General features: G+C 40.7%; 1 protein-coding gene across 2 annotated transcripts in view; it reads left to right on the top strand.

Annotated features, from left to right (window-relative positions):
- Window positions 1-8,763, top strand: part of Ank2 (ankyrin 2) — a 567,056-nt gene extending 558,293 nt beyond the window's left edge. For both annotated transcript variants that reach the window (XM_028760361.1, XM_028760362.1), the window contains 4 exons: window positions 772-855; window positions 968-1,132; window positions 2,029-2,211; window positions 6,406-8,763. In XM_028760361.1, the coding sequence (XP_028616194.1) occupies window positions 772-855; window positions 968-1,132; window positions 2,029-2,211; window positions 6,406-6,420 (447 nt within the window). In that variant the 3' untranslated portion in view covers window positions 6,421-8,763. The remainder of the gene's footprint in view (window positions 1-771; window positions 856-967; window positions 1,133-2,028; window positions 2,212-6,405) is intronic.
- Window positions 8,764-11,760: the final 2,997 nt, after the last annotated feature.

Consider the following 11,760-nt stretch of genomic DNA (forward strand, 5'->3'; position numbering starts at 1 on the left):
TTAAGCAAAACAATGCAGCCAGCTGCAGTGGCTCACATCTGTAAACCTAGCATTCAGGAGTCTGGGACAGGATGATGAGAAATTCAAGGCCAGGGTTGTCTACCAAATGAGATTCTATCTCAAGAAAATTTTTGATTAAAAATTTTAAAATCAAAATGAAACAAAAACAACGATTCTTGCATGCTTCTACCAGGAGCTAACAGAGGAATTAGGGGAGCTGGAGGCCAGCTCAGATGAGGAGGCCATGGTAACTACCAGGGTTGTCCGCCGGAGAGTGATTATCCAGGTATCCACTGCACGTCGGGACAGCTCTGTCCTTCACTAAGTGACCCAGAACAACAGAGGCTGAGCATGCTTCATAGGTAGTGCATGAGTGGAAAATGGCTCCCATCTTTCTGTCTCATTTATAAAGGAATGTAGTGCCAAGGATGTTTGCAGCCTTCCTCTGAGAGCCAGCACGCAAACGAAAGATTTGGCTTCTTGGCTTTCACCTATCTCTCCTCTTGCTTATCCATTTTTGTTGGTTGATGATGTTTTACCTAGCTTGGGTGAGATTCTCCTAAGCATGATATTTTTGTTGTTTCTTTTTTAATCTACCTGCTTACTTGTTTTAATCTTTATTAATCAAACTGACAGGATTTTGCATCTCAGCAATACTTCTCCACATGACCTCTGTCTGGTTTTCTAACATTCCTCGAATTAAAAACACTCGGCTGTAGTTCCTCAGGACGGTGCCAGCGACTAAAGTAACACTTTTCTCCTACTGTTTAGGGAGATGATATGCCTGACATACCCCCAGAGACAGTCACAGAGGAAGAATATGTTGATGAGAATGGACACACTGTGGTGAAGAAGGTACTGGCCCAGGGGCTCTGTATAGGGCCGACCTCACTCTTCCTGTTCAAATGCTGTCTCTAGTGTGGTACTGTAACTCAAAAATAAGATAGACTCGTGAACTGCTTTTTAGGTTACCCGGAAAATCATTAGGCGGTATGTATCCTCTGATGGCACAGAGAAAGAGGAGATTACCATGCAGGGAATGCCGCAAGAGCCAGTCAACATCGAGGATGGGGACAGCTATTCCAAAGTGATAAAGCGTGTGGTATTGAAGAGTGACACCCAGCAGTCAGAGGTGAGGCCACTCAACTCCACAGAGTTTATTGCATAGAGAAAGACAAAACACAAGCCAAAAAAAAAAAAAATTGAAAACATTCATTCCTACTGAATCTCAGTTTTATGTGGCCATTATTCTCATTGTCTTTGTTTGGTTCTTTTCATTTCTATGTTTTATTTACTTCATAGTTGATTACAGTAGAAATCCAAAGTCAAGTTTTAAGAGAATAAAGTCCATTTTTTTTTTCTGGCCAGATGTGTGTCATGGAGAGACAGTGTCTAAGTGTACTGCAGTGCTTGGGCCCATTGGCACACCAGCCTTCCAAAGGTCACGTTAGACATGTGTTTGATACTCAAACTTCTGCATTTCTGGACCATTAAAATTATGATCTGGAACTCCGTGCTTTATAATTTGTCACTTTCTCTTTCACTTCCCTTTTGGAAGGCTTCAGACCACCACACACTGGTTCTCATAGACACACAATTTGAAAGTCTTACTGTTTGGCACTCATTCATATCTTCAGAATCATATGATTATGGACCTGAGACCACCTAGCCATCTACTTTGTCTCCCATAGTGTTTCAAGCTCTCCCTTCAGGGGTTGAGTTTATCTTCATGTTGCAGAAGAAATAATTGTGGGGAAGAGATTAAACCTAGGATAGCAGTCTACACTGCACCTGTCAGCCTTTTAGAAATGCGGCTGGTACATTTTTACTCAAGTGACCCATTAATCAGCTCAGTGCTGTGGCCATGCATACTCAAATAGATCAATTGCTCTCTTATTCCTAATTACTGTTTTCTAGAAAACCAGTTTTATAACCATTTTATGTCATAGCACAGAAAATGTCATCGTTTGTTCCATTTTTTCAGTTGGGAATTTTTTCAGTTTCTGTCACGTGTCCTTCATTCATTAGGTGACTTTGTCTGAACCCAGCATTTTGTCCAGTACCTCACAGTTTCAGGCCGAACCAGTAGAAGGCCGTAGAGTCAGCAAAGTTGTTAAAACAACAATGGTACATGGAGAACGGATGGAGAAGAGCCTGGGGGACTCTAGCTTAGCCACTGACCTTCCTTCAGCCAAAGATGACTTTGAAGAGGTACAGAGGCATTGATTCATTTTGTGTTTGGTTTGCCTTTTGTGTGCGTTTCATGGTTGCTTTGGGCTCATCTGTCACTGCTTCATTTCATACACAGATCCATGGAAGGTGGTAGGGTAACTCGAAAGACAATTCCTCTTGTACAATTTGGGTGGTGAAGTAGTATTTCCTCATCCTAGTGGTATTCACACATGTCACCCAAAAGTGCTCTTAGAAACACAGAGACTGCAAAGAATCATTCCTGCTGAGGTGGGGGGGTCTGAGTCTCCAGAATCAGGGCAAGATTCCCTATGTCTGTTAAATTATAAAGCCAGCTATGATGGCTTAGGCTTGGGACACTGGCACTGATGTGGCTATGGGAGGTTGTCACAAGTTCAAAGCTAGTGTATGCTACTAAATGAGTTCAGGCTAGCCTGGACCTCTTAGTGGCAGCCTGTCTCAAAAAAAAGAAAATTAAAAAAAAAAAGTAAATATATAATAGTGCAGAATGGGTTCCCTGTCAGTTGTTAGAACTTATACTTGTTAGCTATATCCTCAATGATGAGCATTGACGAAAATTTCATTTATCCTAATTTACAAGCATTGGTTGTTTAAATTCTCATTCTCAACAGTTAGGAAATAGCTCTTTAGTGTCAGAACTACAGACTCTCGAAATGATTACAAACTCTGGGAATTCAGGAAAACAAAACAACAAAACAAAGTCAGCGTTTTGAGTTAATGGCAGGCTAATTTGACTCAGCATAAACCCGCTTAGAATTAGAAAGCAAAGGGCAGGAGCTTCCAGTAAACTGGTAGGACATGAAAACCTCTTATGTACTAATAAAATATTCATTCTCTTTAAATGAAATGCATTGGACTTGATTATAGGATGTGGCCTTTGATTTCTCTGAGGCATCAGTATACAGTGAATATCAGTAGATACTAAACTATCTCAATCCCAAAACACATCTAAAGGTTTAAGGGTTGAAGAAGGGATGACAGACAGACATACACAAATATCTACAATTTTTTTTTAAAGAATAACACTTTTAAATTAAATGCTATATTCTGTGCCCTCTGCTTACTCACAGTGGCCTGGGGATACACTTGTATTTTAGGGTACCTATGTGACCCTCACAAAGCACTGTGTTTGATCAACAATATAACAAGAATAATAGTATTGATAGCTATATTGAAGTAGCATAGTGTATTTGCATATTGAAAGTCAGCTTTCTTTAAACACTTTCAGTTCTGCACATCTGACTTCTTGGATATTCAAAAGGTGAATTATCTGGCTGTACACTGGAGAATGTTTTTGGTTTTGTCTCTAAACAAGTCCTTTATCATTCAGATCTCCACAATCAGAAGGGGTGTGATTAAACAAGGAAGTCATTTAAAGTCAGGTGGCATAGATGTTAGTTACAAGCTTTTGACAAGTAGTATAAAACCATCTGTACACCAGTGGAATTTTAAGGGAATTGTTAAATAAAACTCAATATCCATAGGAGCCTGAAGGAGTTGTCATTTGTCCTGTCAGATACCTCTTTCTGTGTCACCGCAGTTAGTCACACAGTAGGCTGTTTTAAAGTTTGTGGTCTATGAGTCAAGTCTTGTTTTCTCTCTTTCTTACCTCAGGCTTTGGGTTACACAGGTAGCCACATGAAAGTCCACTTGCCCAGTTTAGTAGAGAATGAAATCCTGAAGGAGGATGGATCTATAATTAAGAGGTTTGGGTTAGCATGGAGTGATGCTTTGCCAACTAACATGATACAACTGGTTTCTAGTGTTAGAAAAGGGCACAGCCCTTCTGAGCTGCTGACTGTCATGTGTGAGAAGGCACAGATCAGGTTTCTGTGTGTCAGTGTGTTGCCCCTACAATGTCCACTGATGCCTTCAAATTACTACTGAAACATGGCAGTGGCAAGCCATTTTGTTATACAATTTGACTTTCTGGGTTCAAGCAAATTGTCCATATAGTCAAGTAGGTGGGGTATACCACCAAGTTCATAGATTTGGAGATTACATGAAGGGAAATCTAATCAATGGCATACTGATTAGCTTGGCAACTAACCATACCCAGCTCAGTTCTCATCTACTGTGGCTTTGGATAGCACATGCTTTTCACTGTTAACTATTTTCATGACTCTGCATGTGAGTGGCAAGAAATAAGAGCATAAGTCTGATGCCTGAGATCCTGAACGTACAGAGTGCTGCTGAAAGCAGTTTTGGTAAGAGCTTATGCACGTAGTGAGCAGTCTTTCCCATGTATGTCAAAGGGTGCTTGCTGTGAAGCACAGTGACCTACCTGCTCCATCACAAATTCGATGCCTGAACGGGGCTTTGCTCTTCGGTTCGCACTCACTTCTTTGGTCTTCTGACACTATTGTAAGCATCAGGACACACACAGACCTCTCAGCTTTCCAGTGACAGATAAAATGGGAACCCAAGTTATTACTGTGCTTCTCATCTCATTGAAAAGAGCAGAAAGATAATCATCTATAGTACTCCATGGGGCTATTTTAGGTTTCGGGAACATAATAATTAGAAGAGCAAAATTAAAGGTTCTGTCGTACTCTCACCCTCTGCTCAAAAGGGAGAAACAGTAGCAGCTATGAATTTGGAAGAACGTAATTGCTCTCCTAGAACTTTTAAATGCCATATGAATTGAGGATGAAATGTTCCTGCTGTTTCTGAACATTTAACTCTTTTGTCCAGTTGTTCAGATTAAACTCTACAGTCCTTGCAAACCCTGGTGCTCCAGGATCTGTGAACTAGAATAGATGCGGGGAGCAGTTGAGTCACTGTAGTGGACACAAAGCCAAAGATAGAGACAGACACCTCGCATTCACCCTGCTAGACAGTGTGGAACTCTATGGTGCATCGCATTTCAGTTTATACATTTATCATATGCATGCATATGTATAGACATCTGTATACATCTGTGGAAAACTAAAAGGAGAGAGAGAGAGAGAGAGAGAGAGAGAGAGAGAGAGAGTCTGTCCTATGCTATAGGCCTGCCCCATGACACTAGAACTATGAAGCTTCTCCTAACCTCTACAGAAAGAGGCACGTATTATTTGCCTTTTGTGGAGTAAAAGAAGCTGCAATGGTGGGGAACACCAGAAATACACAAACTGATTGCATCCACAGCCACCACGTTTGAACATTCCATCAAGAAGAACAAATGTAGATATGCCATCAAATGAAAAAAACCAATTTAAGCAATCTCTACTAGAGTGAGAGATTTGGGGGATGGGAGAGGGAAGCAAGGCTCGGGAATCTCAGTCTCTTATCTTACCCTTTAAAAAAAATTGTGGGATGTCCTTAAAACTGACCCTCTAAAGTCAGTTTTTCTTATTTGTTATAACTATGATAATACGTAAAATATATTCAATAAATAATTGAAATTGAAACATTATTCTCACAGGTAGAAAGCAAGAAGAACACAGAAAGAATAAATTGTATTATTATTTTCAAGTGGGGAATCTAAGAAAATAACTGTATGAAATAAAACAATAAGTTACAGATTCTTTTCTCAAGCTCCTTGGGCGGAGACAGGGAAGGAAGCAACCTGCTGACTGGCATGCAGAGATGCTCAGAAAGGGTTAAGCACACGGAGGTCCTGAGGATACACAGGAAGTATCAGCTTTCACAAGTCATATCCATTTTCTTTCACTCACTTGCCAACTCCCTGGGAAACTTCAGAGGCTTCTTGTTGGTAGTCCATTTCTTGTGTACTGATCAAATATTCCAGTTTTTAAAGATCTGGATCTCTCAGGAAAGTTCTAGTAATACAAAATTTGGGCAAAGTTCAGGACTGGGAAATGAATAGATTTTAAATGGTTTTTCTGAGCGTGTCAGTGGTGCCTGTGGGACCATTATTTCAGAGTAGACAAGGATCTTTCAGATCCATGCAGCTCAACCAAAATATGAGTCATGCCCTGGCTTCTCTCCAAGAAGATAAAATGAAGGTAGAGAGTCTTTCATAAGAAGTATTTCTAAAAGATGAAAAAATAATCCGTATTGGTTCCAAAATACAATTTTTAAGGTTTTGCGTGTCCTTTCTGATAGGAGAGGCTCATTTATGAGAAATGTGAGAAACATACCTGTCTACCTATGGTCCATAGGCTAATAGGAAGAGATGAAGAGGTAAGACAGGAAGTCCATGAGTGTTCAGGGACTACAGAGCCTAATAATCTTGTCTGCTTCCTGTAGGACAACAATGAATAAGGCCAGGACACAGAGGAGGGCTGTGGTGAAGGACCAGCAAGGGAAACACATCAACTTGGAGCACCTGGAGGATGTTCCCGGAGCACTGGACCAAGACGACCTCCAGCGAGATCTCCAGCAACTCCTTCGGCATTTCTGCAAGGAGAACACAAAACAAGAGGCCAAATGAGGAGCTGCCCAGTTCTCACCAGAAATCACAAACCCACTTAATATACAACTTCCCATTTCCACGCAGGAGTGACTGAAGCGTCCTAGTTACTAGGATCCCGTGACATTTCCACTCTCAGCAAACACACAGCATCTCCTTTTGCTTCTTTCTCCCCGCCCCTCTCTAACTATAAGCTAATTTGTGACCAAAGATAGCATCCTTCATTCCGGATGCTGTATCCACTATTTTGAGCATCCGTGCTAACCTGGGAACTGGCACCTCCATTGTTTGCTTCTGCTCAAGCTCCATGAAAATCCATTAATCAGAAGAACTTCACCTGCAGACTTCTTCAAGTGACAGGGGAATCCTTCCGAGGACATCTACGTATAATGTATATAGCCGAAATTCTCAGATGAACAACAAGAGTAAAATTCAAACCACTGCCTGTCATAATTACACTGGGCATCATGGAATAAAAGCCTCTAGATATTGCTGAACAATGGTTAATTATGATATTGCTAACACAATCGAATGGTGATACAGTTCTACGGAAGGAACACTGCAGACCTAGACACGTCCTTAGAACTTCCAGAGTAGCCATTGCTCCTTAAGCCTTTGGGATCATAATCTTGAAGAAGGATCCCAAGGAGCGGTCTCTAGTATTGGTCAGCCATAGCTGCTGGCTCTTGAACTGCGACCCTGAGGGTGGGGGAGAAGGGCTCACAGACAAGCAAAAGGAAACAGCGAGGTATTCTGGTGCTAGAAGTTTCAGGGGTGGTGTTCTAGCACCTTCAGGTGTTTTTGACTTTGGACACGTTGGCAGGGTATTTTAAAAGCTATAACTACTGTAGTTTTCCAGTGTTCATTGCTGCTTTAGCAAACCATGCTGTCTTACTGGTGGTACTTTCTTCTGGCCACTGCACTGTAGATAATTCATTGGAAGCAAGATTTATGCACCACACAAAAGGTTAAATGCTGTCACCATGTTGGAGTGGTTTCTTTTCTTTTCTTTTCTTTTCTTTTCTTTTCTTTTCTTTTCTTTTCTTTTCTTTTCTTTTCTTTTTATTCCCCACTTCCAAGTTGATCTTTCCTCTAATACCTACATGTAGCATTACACACACACACACACACACACACACACACACACACAGCCCTTCCTATCACACTAATGGTTTTCACTCTGAGTTTCTACTTTCTAGCCACGTCTGCTCGTCAGCTTGCAGACAAGATTGAGAAATCCTTGGAAAATTTGGTTCTGATTAACTTTTTTTGTTGTTTATTTATTTAAAACCCAGACACCCTTGGAAACTGAAGTGCATTTGTGTGACTTTCTGTTTGTTTCAGAGAAGGAACAATGACAGTCTGAGTGACCCCTGTACCCTATGTCTAATCCCTCTAGTGATTGAAGCTGTGTAGCATTTTAACATATATATATAAATATATTCACAAATATATTCATATAAACAGTATAAGTTTTGAATCAGTTATTTGTTAAAGAAAGTATATTCAATGAAGATGAAATTAAAAAGAAAGAAAGAAAGAAAGAACAAAAGAAAGAAAGAAAACGGTCTACCCTCCAGAGATTGCAATTTTTCCAGTCCTATCTGGCCTTTTCCTGTGTGCAGAACTGACTCATTGCTGGGAATGTCAGACACAAACACGACAAATAATAGCACTTCATCTTTTTAAGTAACATTGCCAAGAGAAGAGTTTCCTGGGAGAGAGGTTTCCCATCAGGCAAAATCTCCTAAGTCCCCAGTACTAGCACTTTCTGGGATTGAATAGAAACAAAGTATTCTTTGGCATCCAAACTGAGAGAGAGAGAGGCGGTGGCAGCCCTTTTTGAGATACATGGTGGCCATCTTGTAAGACCGTCTGCCCCGGAGCTCATGAAAAGCCTTTCTGTTGTGTTATTTGCAGTGCAGATGACGTCTGTGTGGCAACGTAATGGTTCTTCACTTTTTTTCTTCGATTTTTTTTCTTTTTTGCTGTGTTATCAAAAACTTGAATACTGTGAGAAGAAGTGAATTTTCAGTTGATGAATCAGCATCTTGTTCCCATGGTGATAACACTAATTGAATATATCTATGAGGGCATGTATTAGTTATTGGAAAACAATACAACACTAACAATACATAGCTGCAATGTTGTACAATGGCTGATTTAACTAAATAAAATGTCTAAGTGTTAAGTGTGGCTTTGTCCTTCTTTATGACCAGTCTGTTTTAGGAGAATCAGAGGCTGTTAAATGAGGTCAACATGAAACCAACAGAAATACATGAATTGCCTTTTTTTCCCTTAGTGTTTTTATTTAGTAATATTCTGTGAGGCCAGATGATAGCATGCACTGGATTAGCTCACCGCAGCCCCAAGGAACTTTTATTCTTGCTGTTATTCAACTGGGCAAAACAAGACAATTTTTAAAAAAATTGAGGCTATCTAATAAATGAAAAGTAGGAGCTTTTAAGGATGTAGGGGAAAGGAACTGGGTAATCTGATCAATACCACAGAGGACAAGGCCACAGGGGTTTGGTCCATTTATGTATAGTGACGGCAGTATGGGACAGACTTTGGGGGTGGCAGTTAACCCTGGGGTTTTCGTTCTTGTTTTGCAGCCAGAGAACAGGAAATTAAATGAATATATTCATATGAAGACAAGGCAGGAATATGTCAAACTGTAATCCTTTGGAGTGTGGAGTGTTTGGGTTTTAAAAGGCAAAACAACAAAATTTCTTCATCAATCATTCTCTCTCTCTCTCTCTCTCTCTCTCTCTCTCTCTCTCTCTCTCTGTGTGTGTGTGTGTGTGTGTGTGTGTGTGTGTGTGTGTGTGTCTGTGTGTCTGTCTATCTGTCCTGTCTGTCTTGTATGTCTGTATATATACAGTGAAAGCAAGGAAATGTTTAAAACTGAGTTTGTTTAAATCTTACTACAACATCCACATGCCGACTAGATCTGTGCTGTCTCTGGTTCATTAACAAGATCTCCTGGGATCACCATAACAACTATACCTAAAGAAAACGGAGTATTAAAGTTTGTTCCCTCCAACCCCAAGTAGCAGTAAATGTGTCCCTGTCGTTCACTTACTGTGCTGTGCTTTCTACTTACCGTGACTCTGAGTTTGCCTGGCACTGGATGTAGAACATTAAATAGCAAGAGAAATTACGGTATCTTCTCACACTTATCTTCTGTGCAAACCCCAGTTCTGAAAGTGAGCTTTTGTGACTCATATGCCCTTTTACAAAAATATATTTAGAAGTGGGGCTGAGGGAGTCTGTAATCTAAGGGAAGATGATAGATAGCTTGTAAATGGCCTGCATTAGTCATACAGCAGTGTGAACTCACACACATACTTGACGTGAGGCATCAATTTGAAATGAGACTGCTCATGGAAGCCATTCAGTTGATGTCAGCACGGAGAGTCTGGTTGTGCGTAATTGCCGGGCATGAGAATAGGTCATAGGAAGAGAAACTAAACAAATTTTTAATGAAAACCCAAATCAATACCATTTTTTTTTTGAGTGGCGGAATAAAGATAGTCTGCCTGCTTTCATTAGTATAAAAGCATATTACAGCTTTGCGTAACACAAATTGGTCATCCCTGCTTAAAAACAGTATTCCCCCCCACCTTGGGTGAGCTGCCATTTCTGTGCCTTATCTAATCACATCAGAATCCAATGACAATCTTGCAATGTGCCACATAAATAACTATGTAACACAACTTCACTTCAGGGTAAAAACAACAGTTAAGAAAATCTTTTAAATAGCTAAGAATAAAAGCAAACCTGCTTCCCAGAGTTTTGTTTTGTTCTGGTTTTTTTTCACATAAATTATATTCCTGTTTATATTCCGGCTTTCTTGGATATTAAAAGGTCCCTGTCACTTTTTGTTAGTGCCACACAATGGAGCAAATAGTATATTAAGGTGTACTTAGGCTCTAAAGGTGCTTTTGGGATACAGTGGTTCTGTAAAACACACACACAAACACACACAAAACACACACACACACACCAGTGATATTTCTACTAATTCAATAGTGTTGACAGATTCAGCCACTGTGGGATGTTGAATTCAGTGAGTGCTTGAAAGTTTCAGAGGCAATATGACAAAATAGTTAAATGTGTGGTTTTAAAGGTTAAATGTGTGGTTTTGAGTAAGACCTGGGTTGGAATCCACTCAGTGACGTTAGCACTAACTGTCCTTTGTGAAAACTAGCTCGTAGAAGACAGTTTCCTCAACCAGGAAGTTAGGACAATTCTTGTCGCATGGGCATCATCCTGCAGATGCAGGCAAGAACTACAAGCTATGACCAGATGCCACAGAAGCTGGTGTACCACAGAATCTGTTTAATACATACCCACATGTGTTATCAGTCCACACTTGGGATTGAGCAAGCTCAGAGCCCGTGTTGAAGACCTTCACATAATTGCTCTAGGTTGGAATGCCAAACCACTTCCTGTGACAGAATCACTGGTCCACTGTCACGCCTATCCTGCTTTTCAGGGAGGGACTCCAAGAGTTCTTTCTCCATCAGTCTGCATAACAGCTCTTGTCTCGATTCCTTTTTCAAGCTGTAACCACACACATTTTTTTTTTTTTAATGTTATGTCTCTCTGAAACTTGACTACAGAATTGGATAAAGTTGCCAAGTCCCTGCCTGAGTGGCTGCACTCTGTAAGCAACATGCCTGGCAGAGGGGCCCCAGAGAGGAACTGCTGGCCAGATTGGCAGGGAATTGGTATTCACACAACAGTCCTTATAGTTATCAGAACAAAGTGGGCCATGTGCCCTTTTCCCTGGAGTATATTAAAGAGTCCAGCCTCATCTAGGCCATAATGGAGATTTTGCATGTATGTGTGTGCACCCACATGTGTGTTCGAGTACTTGTGAGTGCATGTGTGAGTGTATGTGTGCATGTTGTACATATGTACTTGCACGTATGCTGATATACATGTGTGGGTACACATGCATGTGTACACATGTGTGTGGAGGCCAGAGGTTGACCTCACATATCACCTTTGACCTCTATCTTATTTGCTTAGGCTTTCTTGCTGAAGCTGAAGCTAGCTGCTCAGGTAATCTACTTTATAACTGACCTCAGGGATCCCATCTCTACCTCTGAAGGTAGGGATTACAGGCAGGCCACCACGTCCATACAGCTTTTTACATGGGCCCTGGGATTTCCATATCTGGT

This window comes from Grammomys surdaster, unplaced genomic scaffold (assembly GCF_004785775.1).
Source record: "Grammomys surdaster isolate TR1022 unplaced genomic scaffold, NIH_TR_1.0 126531, whole genome shotgun sequence".
NCBI lineage: Eukaryota > Metazoa > Chordata > Mammalia > Rodentia > Muridae > Grammomys > Grammomys surdaster.